The 25,513-nt window shown below is 43.0% G+C and overlaps 2 protein-coding genes across 2 annotated transcripts; both read right to left on the bottom strand.

Annotated features, from left to right (window-relative positions):
• Positions 1-13,253: 13,253 nt before the first annotated feature.
• On the bottom strand, positions 13,254-22,539 carry SAAL1 (serum amyloid A like 1). The gene is made up of 12 exons (XM_071558860.1): positions 22,379-22,539; positions 22,061-22,174; positions 21,191-21,274; positions 19,737-19,816; positions 19,331-19,390; positions 18,951-19,066; positions 17,704-17,887; positions 17,372-17,454; positions 17,040-17,228; positions 16,047-16,243; positions 15,444-15,536; positions 13,254-14,868 (listed from the first exon to the last, which is right to left on the bottom strand). The coding sequence occupies exons 1-12, from the start codon at positions 22,493-22,495 to the stop codon at positions 14,743-14,745; spliced, it is 1,443 nt and encodes a 480-aa protein (XP_071414961.1). The 5' UTR covers positions 22,496-22,539; the 3' UTR covers positions 13,254-14,742.
• Positions 22,540-22,858: 319 nt separating this feature from the next.
• LOC139673344 (serum amyloid A protein-like) lies at positions 22,859-24,463 on the bottom strand. The gene is made up of 4 exons (XM_071558858.1): positions 24,354-24,463; positions 23,945-24,077; positions 23,516-23,654; positions 22,859-23,067 (listed from the first exon to the last, which is right to left on the bottom strand). Exons 2-4 carry the CDS (start codon positions 24,048-24,050, stop codon positions 22,926-22,928), a joined length of 387 nt encoding a protein of 128 aa, XP_071414959.1. The 5' UTR covers positions 24,051-24,077; positions 24,354-24,463; the 3' UTR covers positions 22,859-22,925.
• Positions 24,464-25,513: the final 1,050 nt, after the last annotated feature.

Genomic DNA, 25,513 nt, shown 5'->3' with positions numbered 1-25,513 from the left:
AGTTTTTTTGAATTCTTTTTTTACTTTTACTCAGATCTGTCTTTCAAAGAGTATAAGCTTTCACAAGACACATTGGGAAAGTCAGTTTATTCTTGGTGTATACATATGGGTTATTCTAGTTTTAAGGGACGCCGTTGTCCTCTGCTACAGGTCAGGACAGTGAAGATGCTCAAGATAAAACCAGTCACCCAAGCGCTTTGAGAACCCACTTTGGATCCTCTCCCCCAGGGGACAGCAGAAGCTGTGGTGTGGTCAGCATCTATGGGTTCCTGAAGACACAAAGCACAGGACAGTCCAAGGGGCCACATCAAGACACAAATGATGAGGCTGAGCTCAGCACATGAGCTTCACAGCACATGAGCCATGGAGAGGATATAAACTGAGCTGCCAGCTATGCCAAAGTTAAGGGCACTTCCTACCTCAGAGGGCCCAGTCTGATAAACAGACTGGAGTGACCCTGCCTCCCATCCTCACCCTGTCATTTCCAATTTGAGCAGGAGCTTTCTGGGACACTGGACATCCCTCTCCTCGTACCTAACCCTGCAGAGCCCAAGGGCAGCTTGGCCTAGAACTGATGAAACAATGTGAACAGGTCAGTAACGGTCAGGTAAATTTAACCTAATATGAAATTAATTAGTTACATAAGGAGATAACTAGGGTGCCCAGAGTTTTGGGGAGCAGATTGAAGCTGATTCACTGGTTTAGTAAAAAGTGCTTGTTCACCACAGCCAATGCCCCACAGTCTAAAAGGGCAGAACCACAAAGCATGAACAGACTCGATTAGAGCCTGTTTTCACTGGGTGCTTGCTGGAGCCTGCTCTGCTCCTCTCTGCACAGTTTTCAGCTCCTGGGAATCTGTGGATGGTTTTATAGGAGAATTACTTAGAAGTTTTTTTACAAAAGCTGAACCATCACAGTTCTAGGGTTACAGGGCTTCAGAAAACCATCACCCTGTCACAAGCACTGCTGCTGGTTTGGGTTTTCACAGATGGTGGGACATTTCTACGTTTTCACAAAAGCTGGTAGCATATCCAACCATTTAAGCCTGGTGGCTTGGGCCCTCACCACAGGAGAGAGCAATATGGCATAACAAAACTGCTGGCCGTCAGCTATGGAGCACAAAGCAAATAGGACAGCAACATGCTGGAATAACAGGAGTTTATCCTGCTGAACTCAGGAGGAGGTGGCACAAGCAAACACTGCCCCAGAAAAGGTATGATTTGTGCCTGAATTGGTCTGCAGGAGCACTGAGGCAGAGAGAGGCCAGAAGTTTACAGTGGGATATCAGAAGTCTACACAGACCCTGAGATGTGAAGGAACTGTGAAGGACAGAGACAACTCTGGCATTGACACCACAGGGAAACAGGCCTTCCCTTATCTCATGGAAGATAGAGCAATACAGTGATTAATTTTTCCTTAAAGGAGATTTCTCACATATAGCCTCTCATACAGACAAAACCCTTCAGATGGATAATCAGTACCTGAGGATCGAGCTCAGGTTTGACCCTGCTCAAAAGTGGGTCAAGCTGATCACACGTTTTGCAGGACAGGGCTTTGCCATGTGCAGCTGCCACAAAACCTGTCACATTGGCACAGAGCAACCATGGCAGCACTCACCATGAAGGCTACAAGAGTGACTTTCAATTACTTTATTCCCTCATAATTCTTCATTAAATGAATTCTCCTCTTCTAAGCAGCATTCAGATCCAAGTGAGAGAGTAGTGTCAGACTAAAGTCCTGTGTTTTCTGGGTCCTTTGCTTGAGTATCTCCAGGGACATCAAGTGACTTGGGAAGAGGCCACAACTCACTTCCTCCATCCCCGCTGCTAACTTGGAGGTGACTCTTCTCCTCAAGTTCTTGGTGAGTTTCTATTTTGTTCTTCAAAGTAGGAACTTGGCAGCAGAGTTCACAATCAGACAGTAGTTCTGACACTTGGGGGTACACATTTGTAGATAATTGATCTGGGAATGTTTAGACTGAAAAGTAAAAACAAACTTATACCTCCAGATCTTCCCCTCCCTAGAGAGTCATGCAGTAAAGGGACCACATTTTGCTGTCTGTGAAACCTTCTTCCCCCCCTCTCCACTTCCTCTCACTCTGAGATTTGCTCTCTGTGGGTCAAACACGTATGGACTCAACTAACCTGGCACATCTTTCAAGACACAGCACAAGTCTTGTATTCACCAGCACTGAGGAAGCTGGTCTGGGGCGGTGGCGGGGGGGGGGGGAGGGAGGAAGGAAGTATCAGTGCTGTACAGGGGCACCACTGAGGGGGAGACAGAGTGAGGGGGATTTTGTTCAACTGTTGAGGCAAGAACCATGGAAGGGCAGATTGGGAATGATCTGTAAGGATAGTAATCTGCTGCTGAAAGATAAGATTATCTACCTGAATGCAGCAAGACTGAAGGACTGAAGGAGAGAATCAGTCAGCCCTAAAGTCTTCTCAATCCCATCAAGGTCATCAGTGGGAATTACCTCTTCTCCCCATGTGGTAGGAGAAAGTGCTCTAATCTCCAGTAAGGCAATTTCACATCATCACTTCTGGGGTATAAACCTCCTCGGCCATCCTTTGGACTTCATGTGGCTCAGCCATCTGCCTTTCCAACCAGGAGTGTTTTGCCTGAGGCAAAGTGGCCACTTGAAGCTTTTCCAGAAAAAGGTATGAAGTGTTAAATCCCTGAACAAAACAGATTTAATACAACTTAACACCAAGGCTGCTCTAATCATAATTACTTTCTCCAGAATTACTGCAAATTCTAATCACAGTTCTCTGCCTTTCTGTTAATTAACTGCTGCAGACAAGTCATGCCTTTAAGAATAACATGGCACTTAAGCAAGCACTATGAAAGTTGCAGGGCAGAATGAAGATGAACATCACACAGCCCTCTGAAACAGTTTGTTTTCCAGTTTGGGTGTTACAGATCTTTCTTGTATTCTGACTGCATTTTATTGATGCCCCAAAAACTGCTGGTCTGAAAATCTGACTCATTTTCTTCTACTGATTTTTAATATTTATAAAGCATTTATTGTAAGAACACCTAAGCAGCATGCACATCCATTCAATTTCTAATCTTCATTCTCCCAACCTTGAGTTCTCCCCTTAAAAGGAGGTAACCTATCATTGTGGCTTAGATGATTTACCTAAATGCTGGGAATTAAAAAGCTCCAAATCCAAAGATTTTCAAATTTTCTAAGAAATATATGGATCTGAAATCCCTGGCTTTCTAAAGAGAATACTTCCATTTGTTCCCTTCTATGAACCACAGTTCTTCCAACAAACACTTCTCAGAGCAATTCACCTGTCCTTTCACCAGTGTGAGGCTACCACAGTGTCACACACTGAACTGGGAGTAATCACCAAGAAATGTCTGGAACTCTTCATGCAAAAACTCAGCCCCTGAGAAGGGGACCACATCCCCGTGAGAGTGGTTTAGCAATCACTTAACTCTTCAGGCTACTGAATAGTTGTTGAATAATAAAGCACTTAATTCATAGGCAGTTAATGGGCAACAAAAGAAAAAGGGGAATTTAAATTACACAACGATTTAAAACGTTTACAAATATCTTTTTCAATAAAAAGTGCAAGAACCAATGAGGCAAATTACCCACTCAGTGTGACTCAGCCAGCTGTAGTATCAATAGCCTTTAAGCAGCTTTTTTTGAAAAGCCAGAGCTGCTGTGTAAATCTACCAAAGCACATACAGCCAACAGACCATTCACTGTTTGTATATTTGCTTTGGACTGTTTAAAGAAGTAATATTAGCCCTTTCATCTGAGGCAGGAAATATTTTTCATTTCATAAAAGCTAAATAAAGTCACGAGTGACATGAGTTACTTGCTGCTCTGAGCAAATAAGGAGTAGTTTTTTCTAACATCACATTTGCAAGCTTTCCACAAAAGCTTAGCTGGCATGCTGCTGCAACAAGGGAGAAACCAAATTCTAATTTGTTTACACTATTGAAGATGATGCCACAAACTTAATATCAACAAGCTACATTTCAAATAACACTGTTGCCTGACTGGGAACCATAGTCCTGAAAGAGCTCTTTAATTACTCTGGAATTAGTGGGTACAGAAGTGCCAGTTACAACTTTCTTTTTCATTATCTGCTCAGTGTTGGCCAAGTCACCTCAAGTTAAACCTGCAGGAAGTAACAGAGCTCTGGTCCTCCACCAGTCGGCAAAGATTCCCTCTGTTACCAGAGCAAACAGAATTTAGTCCAGTCAGAACCATCAACTAGGGGTGGGGAAAGCCGCGTGGAAAGCTGGACCAACTGATTTACATGCTGTCTGGAAATACAGTGCAGCCTAGACAGGACAAGGAAATAATACACTTCCATCAGCACTACCTAAGTCTTACAAATACTACCCTGCTCATGTTGCAGCCTGATCCTGCCCTCCTGGGATATGGTTAAATGCCTACCTAGTGGGTAAAGCAGAAGGGTTATGCATCCACATCTCTCCTGCAGAATTTTGCGGTGCTGCTCACAGTTGCTGGTGTGATGGTGGTAGCCAGGCAGGTGGGCAGCACCACTGGACCCAGGCAAGGGGAGCAGCGGAGGCCCAGGAATGGCCCAGATGCAGCCAACAGATCTCCAGACAAGTCCATAGTGGCAAGCAGGTCTGATGCTGAGCAGGGAAGTCACATCAGCAAGCTGGGATCAGCAAGAGACGTGACCAAGCACAGCTTACCTGCTGTGTAGCTCAGGCAAGGGTGAAGTGGGGGCTCACAGCTGCTTTCACAGACAGCAGTGTGAGCTGAGGTCACCTGTCTGCACCACATTAGCACTGACCATCATCCTCCAGAGCCCTGGCAAGGGGAGGGAGGCAGAGAAGTTGCTTGGTGCTGAGGGCTCTGGCACCAGGTGCAGAGCACAAAATGCCTCATCTGAGTATGAAAGGCTAAGCATCGAAAAAGAGAACAGTGTGTGAGAGCCTTAGGCAACCTCAACCACCAGCACTGAAAACAGGCATTGATAGCACTCAGGGATTCCTTCTGACTGGCTCCTGATGCTACTCCATCCCTTAAGCACAAAGTGTGGTAGAAGTGGACTCCATTCATTGAGGAACCAACCTGGCAGCATATTTATACTGCATTATAATTTTTCTTTAAAAACTTCAGGAATTATCCAGTTCTTTCTCATCACAGACAAACAGAAAGCAAAATAGTCAAATGTATAAATAAGCCTGCTGATGAGAGCAGTCACTGAGTGTTTGTTAACCTCAGCCTGTTGGCCTAATTACTAGAACAGCAGCATATTGTGTATTCAAAGTGAGGTGGAAGAGTGAACAAAGGAGAAAGCTTTGTACTTGCTAATGATATGAGTAAGCAGAGCTCAGAAAGCAATTCAGCCGACTTTGATCCACTCCGAAAAGAGACCGAGAGCTCTTCAGGTACTTCTGACAACACAGCCTCGCCATCAGTGTGTGCTAGTAACCAAGCCTCTATCATATTCATCTTCAGTTAGGAAGTTTATCCAACATTAGATATGTTGAATGTAAGAAGCAGAAAGACTGTATTCAGTATATTTCATACATCTTACACATAGCCAGGCCAAGGGGAATCAAGAGCTGACTCTAAGGTCCAGTCACAGAAGACATTGGGTCTGTTCAGCCTGGAGAAGAGGAGACTGAGGGGAGACCTCATTGTAGTCACAACTTCCTCCTGAGGGGAAGAGTTCAGACAGTAAACTCTTCTTTGTGGTGACCAGTGGCAAGACCCAAGGAAATGGCCTGAGTTGTGTCAGGGGAAGTTTAGGTCATGTATTAGAAAAAGGGCCTTCACCCAGAGGGTGGTTGGGCACTGAACAGGCTCCCAAGGGAAGTGGTCCCAGCACCAAGCCTGACAGAGTTCAAAAAGCATTTGGATGAGACTCTCAGGCACATGGTGTGACTCTTGGGTAGGGTCCTGTGAAGGGCCAGGAGATGGGACTCCATGATCCTTGTGGGTCACTTCCACTTGGCATATTCTGTGATTCTGTGGGTCTGCCTGTTACAGGAGGGTTTTGGTGCCTGTTACACCTCCACACTGTAAACCATCAGCCTTTCTGAAACAGAAGACATGGCCAGATTTTTCATTCCTAGTCAATCTGTTATGTTCTTTCAGGGTTTCAAAATGAAATGAGCTCAGAGGATTGTTCTCAGTCCACAGAGCTCAGACATCTCCCCATCCACTGAAATCCTGGTGTTCATACAGCAAAACAGATGACTGAAGGCAGCCTCTGGTCTAGGCACTGACCACTGGCCAGCATGAACAACAAAGCAAATCACAGTCACTTTCTGCTGTAAGGATGAAAACCAGCAATGGAAACCCATCAATTCACAGCAGCAACTTGAAACACACTGGCAATTGTAAAACATCCAGCCTTGGGGCTGTGAAACACATCATCATTTCCAAGACTGGCAAAAGCTATTCATCTCACTGTGTTCTCATGACAGACGGTTTTTTCCCCTCTGAGTTTCTTTTATCTTATTAGATTTCAGCTCCCATTATAGGCAGGACAATTTTGCATTGGGGCGAAATTAATTAGTTTGCATCAAAGAAAGGCTCCTTGAAACATAACACTAATGAGTTTCATCTGCCTGATCAGAGGCCTTTGCTTTTAGGAGCCCTTAGTACAAAATTTTATTTCAGAGAAATAAAACATTATAAGAATATTTAAGGCTAAAATCATTAGCTAAACAGTAACCAGGATCATGGATAAAAGATTAGGGTGGTAAACTGAGAGCAGACATACAACTGAGAAGAGGATGTAAGTGTAGATCAGAACAGGCTAATGAAGATTTGTCAAAGATTTGTTTGTGCAAGCAGAGTTCCATACAATTTATAATACATTTAGTGAACTAACACTCTGCCTCCCATATATTCACAATGCTTTCAGGGACTAAGTAGAAAAAAGTTTGGGGGAAAAGAAAGTATTAAGTTTTAGAAAGAAAAGATGGGAAGTTCATGCTGGATGACTCAAACTAATTTTTAATATCTGACAAACTAGCTGGATAAATTATTTGCTTATTTTTAGATCTGTTTTCAGTCAAGAATAAATTATGCTTAATCAGCTTTGGTTTGATGGATGTAAGAATTGCTCCAGAAGACAAAAAGGATTAAATAAAGGGAGTATTTCTCACTCTTATTAAGCTTCCTCACTTCACCCACTTTCTCTTATCCCATTAGTACAAAAAATTAAAAAACCAGAGTCTAGAATTAATTTCCTGAAAGACAAGTGCAATTTCACCTGAAAAATTATGTGGTACAAGTATTTATCAGAGATTTGCTGTTAAATTTGGCACAGCACACCATAAGTGACATCTGCACAGCCCCATGCTAGGTCATTTGTGAATGACAAACACATGACATAAGCACATGTAGTAGAATATAAGGGAACTGTCTTTCCCACGATTACATCTCCCTTCACAAACCTCTCCATCACAGACACTAGAAATGAAGATGTAGCGTTAGGAGAGGGCAGGGTTAGGGTTACAGCTCCATTTAAGAGGAGGCAGAAAGCCCACATTTAGACAAGGATGTGCTTTTACACAATCTCTCCATCTGTGGCCAGGCAAAGAAACCACTGTACATTTGTGACTGTGCTCTCAAAACCAAACAGGCAGAGAGTGAGCAGTACAGCTGAACAGGCTGGTGAAAAACAACGCAGATCTGCTGCAGAATCACATTGCAAGGCACTGAGGGGTTATGCAGCTTAAGGCAGTTACATACAAAAAGCCTTTGGATAAACGGAGAACTGAATTCAAAACTCTTTCACCTCTTTCCTCTGCTTTGATAAGGTTTCAACTTAAACATTTCCACTTTTTGTCAAAATTATCTTGACCTGCAACAGAGAACACTGAACCCTTGGCATCTTTATCCTTTTGCCAACCTAACACAGGAATTTAAATTTAAAAAAACATATTTCAAACTCCCATGTGTCCTCTTCTTCTGATGCCATGCACAAACTGCACCTGTACATAATCTTTCTTCTGCCAGCCTTCTGCATCATCAACAACAAAGAGAACTGCACCTGCTATTCATAAGCTTTTTGTTATCTTGAGGAAGAAGCAAAAGGGCCCAGAGCATGTGTGAGAAGGAAAAACCTTTGTTTAATTTAATTACGTTTACTTCTTTCAAGTCTAAGTAAACTCAGGGATGAGCAGAACAACTGGTTAATTAAATCATCATAGCAGTTCCCTAACCCTGGATGAGCAACCACATCATGCTGTGTCGCACTCAGCAGGTTCTTCCAAAAAGCATGTTCAACCTTTACACTGTGGACCTAAAATAAGCCCACCTCACAGAGGGTACTGCAGTATAAGAACTCTTCTAATGCAAAATGACAGCTGTGGAGTAGCACTGTGATTATTTTCAATACTTCCATCTTGAGGGCTGACTCCAGATCCATTGGTGAAAGTAACTGATGACAACGCAATAAAAGATCTGGTTCTTATCCTTAAGCTCATCACTGAGAGCACTGGTCAAGAGGAAAGCAAAAGCACATATGCACAGATGCTATCCTGCCACACTGCTGGATGCTGTCCTTATCCTTATCCACCTGCTCTGGTGTCCAGAAAGGCTGGAGAAGCAGGAAAGCAGCAAGAAGTTTGCCTCTTGGGGCTACACCTGGCTGATCTTGCTGGGTTTGACCACTGTACCTGTCACCTGGACAACTCCAACTCCATGCCAGTATCCTTTGCATCTATCTCCCCCCGCTACCATTTAGGAGTTGTGAGAACTCCTCCAAGAGAAAGAGAAGGACAAATCTTCCCTTCATTTGGGCTTCTGCACGTGAACAGCTCACATTGCTCAGGGCCAATACATTTAGGTCCCTTGAAGACTTTCCTTGGATTTATGTAATTTGTCAGCTCATAGGCAATTCCCTGTATTTCTTTTTGTCTCCTCATAAATATCCTCCATCTAAAGAGCTCAAAAAGGCAGACTCTTCCCTTGCTCTTCCATGTTTTCTCCATTCATTTTCCCTTTCCTCTTATTCCAAACTTTTCTGTCCACTACTCCTCCTATTCAGCCATTCTAATGGCTTCATCCCAAATGACCAGATGGAGTTACTGTGTATTTTTGTTTATTCCCATCCAAGGTGAAGTGTTTCTCCTTCTTTTCTACTCTCTGAACTCATTAAATCAAAATCTTTAATCAGACTGGCATAAACTCAAAATGTCTTCCCATGGTTCCTGTGCCCAGCCTTCCCACCTGACTAATAAGGAAACTGATGCACAGTTTGTGCACTACAGTTTTTAATGAAAAATAAAACCTTCTGACATCACTGGCTAATTATAATACAACATCATGGCTGTATTTCAGGCCAGGATTAAACTGTGCCTGTATTTTCCTGTGTGGGTCAATATCCGCCTATTGACAGAAGATAGGGTGACAGGTCTACAACTGGAGACCAGGAAATTATTTTTCTGATTTCATTAGAGTAATTGACAAAAGCGTTTCCTTTCTATGTAAGGTTAACAGATGGCTTGTTAAAGTTACTTCTTTAAACAGAGATGTCACAAAAAATGATACGCATGACAACAAAAATAATATTGATACAAGCTCATTGCAAAATTAAAATGAAGTTTGCATAACCTAAAGCACAGAATAATTAACTGCCACCATTGCAACACATTTGCTTTTCTGAGATTTTCTTGAAAACTGGATGCAGGGACATAAAATGGAGGAATGCCAACATGGGATTTAAGTTACCAGAGGCACAAACATGAACTTGGTTACTGTGCCTACTTCACACGTACAAAGAAACTACCATGGATGTAGAAGCAGGTTGCATCAGGGCTTGAGTATTAATCCCAGTAGTAACAAAGTATATTAATCACACAGAATTTTTAATTTTGGATAAAAATGTTGTAATACAAAATGACTGAAGTAAAATTCAAGACTGTAGATTCCTCCTCACGCCAACAGCTGTTACAGACCTAGCAGGATTTAGTTTTCCAGGCAGGCATCAAGCAGGTCCCTTCCCCTTGTACCCAACTAGTTACCAGGCCAGGAGTACACTGCAGTCTGCTCTGCTCATCCCACACCAATGTGCAGTACAAGCATCAACCCTGCAGGACTCTGCTTTCACAGCTCACCTCTGGCAGGTTCAAGTGGAGCAAGTGGAGCTCTCCCAACACCTGAAACTGCTTCACCTCAATCATGCTTTGGCTCCCCAAGATTCACCTTACCCTACCAGCAAAAAACAAGGGGAGGGGGTGGGCAAATTTAAGAAAAAAAGAAAAGCCAGCAATACTAGTTTACTCACCTGTGGCTTTTAGGACCTCACAGTCACCTTAAACATGTCTCATTTCCATAAGAGCAGAAAAAACTTCACAGGATATTCAGCTTTGAAAATAGAAAACTTAATCAATGGTAGACCTTTGATAGGTGAAGCACATTAGCTATTCCACCTGGAGAGATCTAGAATGCTAACATAGTTACTTGTATTTAATACCTTTCTCCTTCAATGTAACACTATTTATCTTCTTTGTTGTAATTCTTCCAGGTTTCCCCCTGTTTTCTTTGTCCAGTATGCCTTCTTCACTTCTTTTTCTTCTCTAGTATTACTGCCTTGTTTCTCTTCAAAACATCCTACCACTGCTGCCTTCCCAAGAATGCTCTTTTGTACTCGTCTTTGTATAAATATCAGCTCTCAGACTTCAGAGACTTCATTAAGACATGCAGCTAACTGCCAGTGACCCAGGAGAAAGAAAGAAAATGGAACCCCAGTGGGTTTTTCCCTGGATTCATTCATTTTCTTCACAGTAACAATTCAGAAGCAAACCTGTTCTCTTACCAGTCTTGGTATTATATTTTTTTGGAAAAGAGATAAATAATTGAATCAGGGAGGCAAATAAACAGATGGATAGAAGCAGTATCTCCCATTGCAAAACCTCTGTTGACAGCTATTGGAAATAACCTGGTTTGTTTTAGCAGCCTGGTGATGTCAGGTTCACTCAGCTCACGCCTTGTCAGCTCTGACTGAGGGGCTTCACTCACTGCAGGGCTGACAGGAAGAAAAGCACAGCCCCTCGCTGCTTCTGCTTGCCTTCACATGAAGGATTTTTGAGAAATTGTATAATATTACAGCAGACTGGTCCTTGCCCCAGGTGTAGCTGCTTCTTCCTTTCTCACTGACTGTGGCAGAGCACATGAAATTCATCATCCTCTCCAACAAAATGAACAGCAAGCATTATAAAGGAAAAAAACATTTGAGGAGAAAATAAAGGACAGGCGAAGGAACTGCTGTGACCAAGAGATTCTGCTTGAGGGAAAAAAAGGCAAAATCTTCAATAAAAAATATAAGAGATACTGCTGTTTTTGTAACCCCCAGTAGCAGCCAAAATAAGGGTAGTGGAAGAGATTTTCAAAGCAAACAAAACCACATTAATACATCCATACGTTTTAATGCACTATAATAAACTAGGAAGATACTTCATTTACAAATAAGGATTGTATTTTGTTCTTTTGCATTCAGCTTAGTTTCAGTGAAAGGTGGTTATAATAGGTCATTCATAGCAACACATAATCTTACAGAAAAATGAACCACCATGGCAGTTACCAAAAATATGAACTAAAAAAGTAGTGACAGAAGATTAAGAGAGTGGAGTGATGTAGATATGGAGAAGAGCAGAAAAGAACTTTCCAGTGTATCAGGTTTCCCGGTTTAGTTTGCCAGAAAGGACAGGTTTGCAGTATGAGTATCAAGAGCAGCAACCATCTCCTTGCACTGCCAAGGGAGCAGATGAAGCATTCTAACATCATTGTTTTTTTTCCTCCCAAACAAAATTTATTTGTTTTTATGGTGTTTTGTCCCACCAAGAAATGTGGGATAAAGATGTCAAATGTACATAAAAGGCAAGGTGAAAGAACTCTTTGAATTAAATTCTTAGATAGATCTATGAAACTTAATTTAAAATAAGGCCTTCCAGTTTGCTTTTTGCCTGTTTTCCAGACAATAGTCATGCCACAAGTCATGTCCAGCTCTGTCCAAGATGACTGAGTTCTTGCTACTTTAGTTCAATGCTTCAGATACCCACTTTTGTTCAGAGCTCTGCACAAAGCAGTGACAAGTACTTCTTTTTCTCCAAAGAAGGAAGTTACAGAGTTAACCAGATTTTGGTCTGGAAGGAAGCTGCTCACCTGCTCGTAGATAGATATCCATTCACGTGGCCCAGAGAGGTCTGGCTCGCCAGTCAGTGTCAAAGCACAGCTACGAGAGAGAATCCAAAGAACAAACCCAAAAACCAAGCACCTCCCCAACCCTCCCTGAGTCCCCCAAAAATCCCAACCCCACCAACAAGACAGACACACAACGGTCATGAAGCACAGGCTGAGGGAGATCCCTGCTGGCAGGATTATGAAATACATGTGCACCATTTCCAAACATCATCCATCTGCTCCTACAAATAGTTTCACCCCCTTCTGATTGCCAAAAACTCAGCACAGTTACCTTGCATTTGCCTTGGCACCAGCCTCTTGCTCCCAAGGGCAGTGCTGACCCTTCCACACAGCACCCAGTGCAGAAGTGCAGCTGCTTCTTGGGACAAAGGGGGAATTCCATCTCCATTTCACCATGTTTATCAAGGATAAAAATTCCCAGCATACTTGAATTACCATTCTGCTGGAGCAAGGCTGGCAGACCAATCCTACAGATTCTTGAGTTGCAGATAAGCAGGAGGACGGGACCCACCTGGTTTCCCACATGACATCAGTCATTTTTTCTACCACATGCAAAGCATCAGATAACAATAATTATATTGGGGGAATAATGTATGTCATCTCATTGCAATTAGTGATATTACATTTAACAATTCATGTTAACAACACTGGATGTTAGTGCATTGAATCAGGAACAAAACAGAACAACAGATCTTGTCTCAGCTTTTTTGTGTATTACATTACACAGCTGCTGCAAAATTTCAACTGCAATGAATTTCAAGAGATGCAAAACAGAAATAATTCTTCACTATGTTGGACAATCATAAAGACACTCACCTACACCTGGGGATAAACTAAGCGAAAAAAATGTTAACTACTGGATGAGACACAAATTAACCTCCATACATAAAAGTGACTATGGAAAGAAAGCACTGGAGTGTTAAAATAAATATCCAGTTACTGTCAACATATTTTACAGGACACAGATATTATGAAGAAGTTCAATTTTCCTTTTACAATTAACACACTGAGAGTAACAGGCATTTCCAGTGGCTCAGAAAACAAATACAACTGACACTAGAATGAAGGAAAGCATACAGGGGGGTTTTAAAAAAAGAAACTTTATTACAAATCTGTAGGTTTAAGAAAATAACCAAAAACTGTCAAAGTAGTATGAAAAATGCTGTCATCTGATTCACAGCCACCAGTTTTCTCCAACAAACACAGCATACAAAAACTGATAGAAACCATGGCAATTCTTTTTAGCAACACAAGTCAGATATTTATGTAATGCCAAATCCTCTGCTGACAGCTAAGATGCTGCTGGCAGCCCAGGGGAATGATTAAATTCCACTAGTTTTGAAAACTGGAAGTTGGGATGAAAGGGTTATATACATATACACATACTGTATCATACCACATGTCCAGGTAAGTCAGGTCAAACAAATCATGGCCCAGCACAATACTTCAAGTCTGTAAAAACCTGGAGAGCTGGGGAATGTGTGTATATGGCATTAAGTTATTCTCTAGGTTCTGGTTCCCACTTTAACATCTTAGACCTAATAAAGACCAATTGTTTTCCATTCTCATTTACAGAAATAGTGAAGCTGATGTGCTGCTGTACTGTCTTTTCAGACTCAGAAAATTTTAGCTGCACTGCACGCAGGCACGGGATCTAAAAATGCAATGCAGTTAAAACATCATATAATTAAAACTGGGATTTTTAGAAGATTGTAGACTGAATTTCCTGCATGTGACCTAACACCTTGAGCTCTCCTGAAAAACATGGCATTTCTTATGTCATTCAATTTATACAATAAATGAATGAGGAAAGAACCAATATATGTGACATTCCTAAACCGAAGCACAGACTACTGTAAAAAACCAGAAAGTCTGCAAATATGCCAGTCTGCAAGTAATCCAAACCTGTCCTAAAACTCTTAACTCTCAACTGGCTGCAATGGCTGGAAGCTGCAGCAGAGACCATTGGTAAAAATATTCTGAAATCCTTTGAATTACACAGAACTGAGACGCCACAGCTCAGACTTGCAGTGACGAAGAAGAGGCTTCAGTGGAAGAAGTGTGAAGATTTTAAAGGAGCAGGATGAAACATTTCTATTACAATACCTGCTCAAGGTATTGATATGATCTAAAAAAACCCAAAAACACCTCTGTATAATTTAACTCTGTTTTTATCAGGTGTTTGAAGGGGATTTTCTATTGAGCAGTCCTCCTTTCTCCAACAGCAGCTTGAAGAAACTAGCACCATGTTACAAAAGTACGCAGTGCATTTCATTCATTTTGCTGTTTCAAGTTGAAAAGCACAGAATTGAGAGTTACTCAAAGAAAACTACTCTGTAGTAGAGCAATTAAAAAGAATCAACAGTCTCGCATTACCAGAGCAAACAGGATGGAAGATGCAGAACTGAATTTACAGCAATTTACTTCCCCATGCAGACCAGATTAACTCTAGGTCAATCAGGGCTACCTGGAACATTTCTTAAAAGCCACCTGCTGGTAAAGAAGTTGCCTCATTCTCTGCATTTACAAAAAACTTGATTTCTGGAACACCATAATGAAACAGTCAAAAGTCTTCATTCCAAAGAAGGAAGTATTTCATGTACATCCTTAGGTGGAACCTTCAGGCTTGGGAAACGTTTTTCTAGATTGTCAGCAAGTGTCTGGTCAGCCTCACGCAGGACTTCAAGGAAACTCTCCACCTGGAAGTAACAAATACACACACAAAAAGAAAAAAAAAGGAACAACAATTTGCATGGAACACAGAATCCTTATATTGGTACAGGGGGTCCTTCTATTTCTGGACCTTCCCAGCAAGAGCAGCCAGCAGCAGCCACTGCAAGGAATAATGAAAAATGCTCCACAAGTAGCTACCTTCCTCATAAACCCCACAATTACAGTCAGCCTATATTCTGAAATGTTACCACCACCCTCAAAATCTTACTATTGTTTAAAAGTACACAAAAAAAATCTCCCTATGAAAAATATTTAGAATAATTCTTCTACAAAAATGTACAGGACAAATTTTCAGCCAGCATAAATTTTCAGCTAGACATCCATTCATTTCAGCACAGTTTGACCTTTGCATCAGCTGATGATCTTGGCAACACTTTGGCTGAAGTAAGACAGAAGAGACACAGGGGTAGGACTGTCTGGAATTAGAATGGTGTGCTACCTGCGCCTGAGCAACTCTGTCCTACCTGTACCGCAGATTTGGAAAGGTCTTGTCACCCAAGCAGTATTTTTACAGCTGTCACAGACCTTGTCATATACTCACCGACGCGAAATACAGAGGTAAGAGGTTCTGAAATGCACAGGAACATGTCTGTTCATTCAAATGTCCCTGGTGCAGTCCTTCTAATGTATTTTCCTGGAAAATACAATGAGAAATACAAGTAGCATGTCATAAGCAGTTGTCAGAACAAACTCAAAACTGTGCACAGTATCTACAGTATGTGCTTCATTCTTAAAATTGCGTAAAACAAACAGAACTTACAGTTCTCAGAGAAAGCCAGATGTAGATGATATGAAAGCTCACACATCACAAGTCTCTTAACCTGAATGCTTCCATAATAAGAAATGTCCAGCCGAGAAGGTGAGTTTGATAGTATTTCCTTCTCTTAAAATAAATTGACTTTCACTCAAAAGAAATGGAAAAATACACCTGAAACATTTATCATACAGAATCTTGGCCCTGAAGGCACACACCTCAGAGAACCCATGTCCCTGCCCTCTCACACACTTGTTGCTATTCACCTTCTAATTGATTTCTAAGGAATTCCCAGTACACAACTGCACTTGCAAAGAAAAATGTCTACATTAACGTCTTTTTTCTTATCTAGCCTGCAGAAATCCCTCTTAGAATTTTGTTTATTCTTACCTTGGTTAGTTCTTGAAGCATATTTGAAAGCAATTCACAGCAAATATCCTTCAAAATTTTTAAATGGAAATCTTCCTCATTTATTTCAGTCCTTCCAGTCTCTTCTTGCTCAGACTCCTTGGAGTTATCAACAGCTCTCTTCCCACAGCCCTCCATGTATTGTAAGATACGAATCAAGCTCCCAATCAGAGGCATATCTTGATATAAAGGAACAAGAAAATTGAACTGTAACACTAAAATTTCTTTCCCATCCTTTCAAGGAATTAGAATTTTGAAACATGGCACTAGATTTTACACAAAAGCTATAGGAATGTATGTTCTGACAGTACTGTCTTTTGTTACTCAAAGATCATTTTACAGAAGCAAGTGGAAATGTAGTAAAAAACCCTAACCATTTTTCGTAATCTGTATCTATATCTAAACTAATCTGTGTCTATAAAAACTATATGCCAGTGGTAAGGAACATGAGAAGGAAAATGTCTTTAGTAGTAACAAAGTGAGGGTAATATGTTAAATTTACATCCAGATAATCTTATCTGACAAGCCAAACTGACACAATGTCTTTCTGCTGCAAATGACCCTCACTCGCATTTCCAAGATAGGCCTTTAATTCTAAAGACTTATCCATGAATTGAAAAGTAACAAGGAATAGATGAAGCCAAGTAAGTGCAGAATCTCCCCACATTAAAAAAAAAAGAAAAAAAAGAAAAAATTTACTGTCAAATCCTCATATTTTAGCGAAGATGAATTCTGTGATTTTCATTAATTTACCAAAGGGAGAAGACTGAGCAGGATCTGTAGTTTCTGGTTCTGTAACTCTTCAGAGACATCCAGAAACTGAACTTTGGGTTAAGTGTGATTTTCAGTCACCAGTAAAGAGTCTTACTGTATTCAAATATGTCACTGAACTGAACCATCTTTCACCCCACATAAAGTCACTTGTGAATATAACTTTAAAAGAACAAAAAAAAACCACAGAAAAGCACAACTTGCTTTTCCTCATCCTGGTGTATTCTTGCTCTGTCTGTGAAGCAAACATTGCAGACAGCACGGACAAAATAGAGGCCAATACAGTCTTCTGCTCCTGCACAATGATCGGTGGATCATCTGGCTGGCAAAGTTCCTGGCAAACGAGGTCATAAAGCAAACTCCAAGTCTCTTTTCCTCCATCAGGAGCCTGCACTTGAGAAACAAAAAAGAGAACCCACCAAACCAACAAATTTAATCTTTCTATGTGAATTATTTCTCTCCCCATTAAATATCTGATGATCCAGAAGTTATGGCCCCCCTCAGTCCCACCACAGGTAGCAAGTCAAGTGTCTTACCAATAGCCTGGATACCCTCATCCACCGTGGTCAGGAGCTGCAGGATATGCATATAAACATCAAGTCCTTCCGGGTTATCTGATCTACACAGAACAAACGAAAAACAAACACACATTAAAGAGCCAGTTACTGAGTTTGCGTGTCTTGGACACAGACAACCCTATCAGCAATCACTGCCATTCTCTTTGTTAACAAACTAGCTAATTTATTTCAAATTTTAAGTACAGGAAAACAAATTCTAGTGATCTCTCAAACTGTATTGTTCCCACTAAAGCCTTACAAGGTTATAAGGAACCTCCCCAGCCATGAAACTCAAAAGAAATCTCACATACCGGACTTGCTTGGCTGCTTCAAGTATACAAGGCACAATCTTAAAATCTGGAAGTTCTTCAGGGGAATCATCTACAGATGGTCCCACAGACTGGCAAGTGCCATTTTTAATCCAGTTTAACATTAGCTCTTCATCAAGATCAAAGAGTTTGTCCACCACTTCACCCACTTTTACCAGCAAGTCAACTGTACAAGAGAGAATGTATAAATTTCAACAAGAGTAAAAATGAAGAGCAAAAATTAGCTCACAAAATGTTAATATATACAAGTATTCAGAGTAAATTCAGTACTGAAATATATTCATTTTCTTCATGACTTACTATGGGTTGCTATGTTTAATTCCTTTATATGATATAAACCAGGTAAAGAGCCTGATAAATAGGGATGGTTGGAAAGCCCATTGACATCTTCAACCTTGTCTTGCCATATGTGAAGAAGTAATATTGTTCTGCAAAGAGACTTCACATTCCTGAAAAGTCCTAACTTCTGCTTCTGAAGTAAAACTTTCCAAGATTTATCCCTAGATATGCAGTTTGATGCTAATATTCCACCTGCCAATGTGCATTTTACTTATGTAGATCTGTGATTTTAACTGGATGGAGCAGGATTAAAAATAAAAAAATTGAAAAAGATAAATTATTAGGATTCCTTGACAAATCGTAACTGCTGTTACAATTGCGCTGGATGTGAAACATAACTGCTATTCAAAGTATTTGCATTTTTAGGTGCTGGGTATGGTTTTTAATAAATTAGTTCTAACAGGGATTTGCACACTACTGACTGCATACCCAAAGCCTGTGCATTTTTCAGCTGCCATTCAGAGTAACTGAATCACTCCTCCAGTTCAAGTATGGCAGTTTTTAAAATGGTAAATATATATATCTGATTTGAAAAAAAGTAATTAAATGAGGTCTTGTTTCAAGGCTCAAAAATTACATAACTCTATTGCTGATCAAGGACTGTCCTTTCCTTTCTTGTGTCAAGTAACAATTTCTTCTATCACACTTATTTTGATTCCCCACAGAGCTTTCTTCTTCCTCTATGCCTTCTTTTTAGATTGGTTTTATATATATTTATAAACCTGCAAAGGCAGGAAAAGTTTGTTTTGGTTTCCTTTAAATTCATGAGGTTTCCGTTATTTTCAAGAAATTCTCCCAACTGAAAATATTTGTCTTTGAATTTGCAAACTTCAGTTCTCGTTTTTCTTCTGCAAACTCCCACTAATTCCCAACTTGTTTTGGCAACTTACCGTTTGTAGAGCTGGACATGATAAAGCAAACACAGTCATACACGGAAGGGTTTTCTCGGATTCTCTCAACCCAGACATTGGCCACCTCAGGCTGGGACAGGCAAGTTAACAGCAACCTAGACAGGAATTCCCCATTTAACAAATTAGAAGCCAATTCAGTTCATTTTCGTTGTACAAGTGTAAATCCAAAATAATGACAATGATGTGACAGAAACCAGAATCTAGATCACAGCAAACTGATTCCAGGACAATGCAGAAACAAGAAAAGATGAGAGGATGAGAGGATAATAAAACAGTGAACCCCCTTGTCAGTTTTCTTCCCAGGCCTCAGAACATAGCACAACTACACTAATGATGCATTAGTTTCTGAGATGTCCTACCTGCTTGTTTCCAGAAGAGTTGGGGAGTCTGAATCACACAAACGCTGCAATAGCACTTGGCTTTAAGGAGAAAATGCAAGCAAAAAAAGTTAACAAAATCTATCCTTGTTTAAAAAATAGGTATAAAAAGGTTATTTCATAGCTGCAGCCATATTCTGAGATTAACAACAGTTTTTCCTAATTATGCATGCATTTTCAGTGTTTCAAGATTGCCAAGCTTAGAAATTAAAGATGCAAGAATTTGACTGGTGATTAAAAAAGAAATAAAATAGTGGTCTGTATCCTTCTTTCCTTCAGTGACACTTCCCGCACAAAAAGGGTCAGCCAAAACAGTGTGAAGGAAGATAAGGCATAGCAGACAATCATAGATCTTTGTATAACATATATGAAGCACATACACACTTACCCAAGATTCTCATCTTTACTAATGGACATGCATATGTCCTGGAAACATGCCATATTTCCTAATATTCCCACACAGATTTCCTGAAAAGTCAAAACACAGTATAATGAGGCAGCTGCAATGTAGTTCACAATTTCACTTCCACAGCAGTAAGACAAAAGTAAGAGAAATTCAAAGATGGTGGTAGCACCTGTTGGATAACATGTTTAAGAAAGGGAAAAAGCTGCAGCATGACAGCAACTGCAGATGAAGGGAGGAGTGAAAATATGTGAGAGAAACAGCCCTGCAGGCACTGAGGTTAGTGCAGAAGCAGGAGGAGATGTTCCAGGTGCCAGAGTAGAGATTCCCCTGCTGCCCATGGTGGGTCAGTTGTGCCCCTGCAGCCCATGGAGGTCTGTGGGGATGCAGAGATCCACCTGCAGCCTGTGGAGGATGCCACAATGGAGCACGTGGATGCTTGAAGGAGGCTGTGACCCCACAGGAAGTCTGTGCTAGAGCAGGATCCTGACAGAACCTGAGGACCTACAGAGAGGAACCCATGATGGAGCAGGATTGCTGGCAGGACTTGTGACGCTGTGGGGGACCCACACAGGAGCAGTTTGTGAAGAACTGTAGCCTGTGCGAATGACTGACATTGGAGAAGTTCATACAGAACTGTCACCCATGGGAGGGACACCACGCTGGAGCAGGGGAAGAGAGTGAGGAGTCCTGCCCCTAAGGAGAAAGGAGCAGCAGACACAATGTGTGATGAACTGACTGCAAACCACATTCCCTGTTTCCCTATGCTACCCAAGGGAAGAGGGAGAGAATCAGGAATGAAGTTGAGGCTTGGAAGAAGGAAGAGGTGGGGGAAAGGTGTTTTTGAAATTCGTTTTTATTTCTCATTATTCTGCTCTGATTTGATTAGTAAAAAATTGATTTCCCCAGTCTGAGTCTGTTTTGCCCATGATAGTCCCTGCTACGTGATCTCTCCCCATCCTTATCTCCACCCATGAGCCTTACATTATATTTTCTCCCCTATCCCTGTCCAGTTAAGGAGGGGGAGTGACAGAGCAGCTTTGGTAGGCACCTGGCATCCAGTCAGGGTTAACCCACCACGCCCTTTCAGGTCTGACTAAACAAATTCATGACCATTTCTGTTGAGTAATCATAAAACAAGTCATGAGAAAAAAAGGCCAGACTACTGGTTTTTATAACAGATCTTATAACAAGGTTCGATGAACTCAGTCCCTCATCAGTTTACACAGGTAAGGATACGTGAGCAGATGTGTATCAGCTTCAGGGTCACTGAAATACTTACTGATTAGACCACATTAAAAACACAGTGAAAAAGCATTTTAAAATTTGATTTGCCTGGTTCCAGTAATACATTCAAACATGCAAAGGGAGAAGAAGGGAGATAAGTCTAAGTGCATATACAGAGCTACTACTATTGCTTTTTGACAGCCCATACTTACAGTAAGGCGAGGGCATTTTGACTTTGCAAAAACTCCCATGAATATATCAGGGGCATTGAACTCCTGAAGAAATAATGCAACATCCTGTGGAAAAAGTGAATGGAGCAGTAGATAGACCTCTACAATTTCCAAAAGCAAAATCAAACCCTTTCTCATAGCACAAGGACTGGATCAAAGAGATTACAAACTCGCTACACAAAAAACTGTTATTTGCCAACAGTGAATACTAATAATCCTTGCTTTTCAATGAGAGAAGATCAGCAAGCCCCTCTGATGATTCAGGATGCCAGCGACTTGCTGTACAATGAGCTCAAAAGTCACATTTGCAAGAAATGTTTCTTTTGCTCCCTATCCCAACAGAGACACTAAGTCAGAATTCAGTAAACATCATGTTTTCAGGCATGACATCACCCTAACTTACAAAAAGAAACACGTGGAGGGGTTGCGTTTAGCACCTGATCAGACCATCCAAAGAGGAAATCTCCTCCTCATTTTACCACATTAAAACACAAAATAAGTTCTCTATCTGGGAGCAGTTCCATGCTTATTTAAAAAATCTGAACAAGCCAGCAAATAAAATAACAATACTTTAAAAACATATATATACATGTATCTTACTTGAGAATTTGTTCCAGCATTTGAGAATGTTGAGAAAAATACAAAGAAGCTGTGTTAGGTCGCCACTGCAAGTCTGTAGCTAAACTTTCCGAGGCTGTTTATCTGCCAGAGCAAACTGTGCTTAGCAGGAGGGCGCATTACAATTGCTAAATAAGCCTATTTAGAGAGCGGACCGAGCCTGGCTGACTCTCTGCCTTCTCCCACGTCCCGGAGGCTTCTGACGGAACACTCGGGGCAGAACATCACTCCTACCTCGTCCATCGACATGTCCCACACCTTGCAGATGTCATTCTCCATCTCCTCGTCCAGCTCCGTGCGGGCTCCGTGGGGGCTGGCGGCAGGATCGGGCTCCGCGGGGGCGATGACCTGGGACACGTCGGGGTGTGGGGGTGAGGGGAACACGGCACGGTGTGACCCCCCTGCACCCTTCGGAAGACGCTGTGTCCCCAGGTGTGCCCAGGGCGTGTCTCCGGGTGTGACCCCCGGTGTGCCCCCGGCCCCAGGAACGATCGCGCCGCACCCGCCCGGCGCTGACCGACACCGGCTCCCTCCCTCCCGGCGCCCCCGCACCTCGATGAGGCGGGTGAGGACGCTGAAGAGCCAGTGCTTGCTGTACACTGTGTTCCCCACCGCGTCCCCCTCCTCCTCCTCCGCATCGCTGCACGGCGGCGACGGATTGCGGTCCATGGCGGCCACTCAGCCGCGCGGGCACAGCGAGGCGGCGGCGCGGCCGGAGCGGCGCCCGCGGCCCCACAGCGCCCCCTGCTGCCCGGCGGCCGCTGCCTCCCCCACCCCGCACCGTGCCGGGACCGTGCGGGCATCGAGCCTGGGCTGTACCGGAACCGTGCCGGGACCGGGCCTGGGCTGTGCCAGGATCGTGCCGGGACTGCGCCATGATCACGCCTGGACCGTAGCGGAATCGCGCCATGATCGCGCCAGGACCGTAGCGGAATCGCGCCAGGACACGCCTGCCCAAGACGCCCACCCCTTGGTAGCTCCCGCAATGCCCTGACACCGTCCCGGGAGGATGGACGCTCGCAGACACGGGACTATTTTCAGGAGGATGTTTTTATTCGGCTGTACAGCAGGAGGCGTGGCAGGAGCAGAATGGGCAGCGCTAGTACTTGCGGGGCAGCCCCTTGGGGCGGTAGCGGTTCGGGTCCCCGCCGCGCCGGCCCCACTCGTTCGCCTCCTGGTCCGCACGGGTGTCCTCGGCGCCTCTGCCGCTCACGCTGCTCTGCCATCCCTCCCGAGCGTCACTGCGGGGAACGAGAAAGGCCACCTGAACCGATCGCATTTGACTCAGCCTCGTGCAGATCTCCTCACTCATGCAAAGCAAGCTTGTCCTCCGCGCTTCTCAAGGTGAGATGCAAGCACATACTCATCCTTGTCTGAGTGCCTGCATGGAACCCATAACTGGTACGTTGGGAAACGAACTAGCAAGGAAAGAGAGTTCCTTGTGATATGACCAGAAATGCAGAGGAAGGAGTCTGCCTTCTAGAAAGGACAAGAAAGGCTCACGTTCACGTGGGACGAGAGGCACCATTCCTATAGAGACAGGCTGTCCAGACAGCAACTGCAGCCCCTCCCCTCTGCTGTCCTTCTGGGTCAAAAGTGGAGTACAAGTAAAAAAGGACTTCACTCACTCCAACTGGAATGCCTGGATCCCTAGTAACTCACTGTTAACAAGGCAAACACACTCGTTACCTGATCACTCTTGCTGCCCAGGCACCACCAGGTCCTCTCCGGGCAGCGTCATAATTGCCACGAGCATGGAAGTATTTGTCAGCCCCTTTAAAATTTGCCTCACGCATGTCCCGATATGCTCTGAACATATCCCATGATCCTGCAGAAAGGGGAAAAACAGAAGTGATGTTCACTTTAAAAAGTCACACCAGAAATGGTTTAGTACCATTTCAGCCAGAAGTAGAGGCCCAAGGAGCAGTAACACAGTGAGACACTTCAGCCTTTCACACAGAGCTCTGCCCATAGAAAGCATCTGTGGGGGCTGATCAAAGCCCTCTTCCAGCAGCAGAAACCAGCTTGGATGTCCCAGCTCTACAGGCTGCCTCCATTGGTAACATGTGCTTGGGGATGGGGTTCCTGAGAGAAGGGCTCATGGTAAGAGCAGCTTACCTCCCACTGCATCCCGAACAAATTGTCCAGCTCTGCGCAGTCCAAATCCGTCAGCACTTACACACAGGGCAACGGAGAGCAACAGCAGGCACACACAGAGCCTCATGGTTCCCAGCCCAAGTCTGACACGGAGCTGTGAGACAATCAGAGATGAGCAGTTCTGAAGTACCTTTGAGAGATTGCTGGCATAGCATCCACCACACCCACAGCTGTGCCAGGGCAGCTGCCCAGGGCCTCCTTCTACCTCTGCAAGGAGTGGCGCCACAACAGAGGCAGATGCACATGAGTAATATGCATTCTAGCATTCCCTGCAGCTCCTGTCAGGCCCAACATGCTAAAGCATTAGTCCTGTTCTCAGGTACCAGCTCAAAACACTGCATATACCTCAAAAATTCAGAATGTCACTCACCACTGCAGAAAGGCAAAGCCAACGCAGATGGAGATTGTGTTCATGTGCTCTCAGAGAGGGTATTTATAAGCAATTCAAACCCCTCAAAAGAGGAAACTTTAAAGGACACACATGGCTGGGAATTCCCCACCACTCCTCTACTTTAAACACAGAAATCATTACTGGAAGCCTGCCCTTGTCCTTACTGAAAGTTCATCATTCCTGTTACACAATTTTTTAGACAGTATGTACTGCTTCTTCAGCTGTCCATGGGACTATTTGCTCCTCATAACAAGTGGACTGAGAAACTGCCTTGAAGACTGAAGTGTTCTGTGTGCTTGAAGTGTTACCCTGCACTCAAGGGTGATGCTTTTCTTTGGCCCTTATGCTGGACAGAGCTCGCAGGGGAAGGTGCCTGATTGTCTGCATGCAAAGCAAAGGGTCAGGTCTGTGTCTGTTCACAAGCAACAGTCAGCTGTGTTACCAGAAGGGCTGCAGGAACTGCAAAGTGAAATTCCCATGTATGCTGAGATGACCAGATGAATCTGAGAGCTAATGGAATGGAAAACGTGAAGTGTTGCTCTTAACTGCCTTGCAAAGCAAACCACATACACCTATGTCCCTGCTGATAATGCGCTAAGATAGCACACACACCCCCACCCCCTAAAGAGGGTCTGAATGGTTCATCCTGCCTAGCTTGCTCTCAGACCCTTCTCAAGGGACTTCCAGCCATCCTGCTGCAACAGCGGCTCTGTGGGGCTCAGGCAGGCTTAAACTAAGGAGAGTTTTTTATGCAGCAGTAAACATTTTACCTAAGGGGAAGTTCAGATCCATACAGCAACAACTCAGCTAGATTTTAAGATTTATATATTAACTGTCAAGCTCTATTGGTATGGTTCACAGTTTGAATATTCACTGTGCTCTCCCTGCTCAGGAGCCTGCTTGTTTCCCTTGGTTAACAACTGACACAACCTTTTCCCCTGCAGAAAGCTCCTAATTTGAGTGCACTTGCATTGCAGAGAGTCTCCCTAGTATGTGGTCTCACACATGATTTAACAAGCCTAAGAGAGCATTTTACATTCTCCTCAGAAGACTTAGAGGTAGTTGCCCTGTTCACAACTCTGTCACTTTCAACAATTTGCTGCTGGAGCTGCAGAGCAGAGGCATGAAAGAGGTTCAGT

The sequence above is a fragment of the Pithys albifrons genome, chromosome 6 (genome assembly GCF_047495875.1).
Source record: "Pithys albifrons albifrons isolate INPA30051 chromosome 6, PitAlb_v1, whole genome shotgun sequence".
Taxonomy (NCBI): Eukaryota; Metazoa; Chordata; class Aves; order Passeriformes; family Thamnophilidae; genus Pithys; species Pithys albifrons.
The sequence above is the reverse complement of the archived record's forward strand: the minus strand, read 5'-3'. Positions and strand labels throughout refer to the sequence as shown.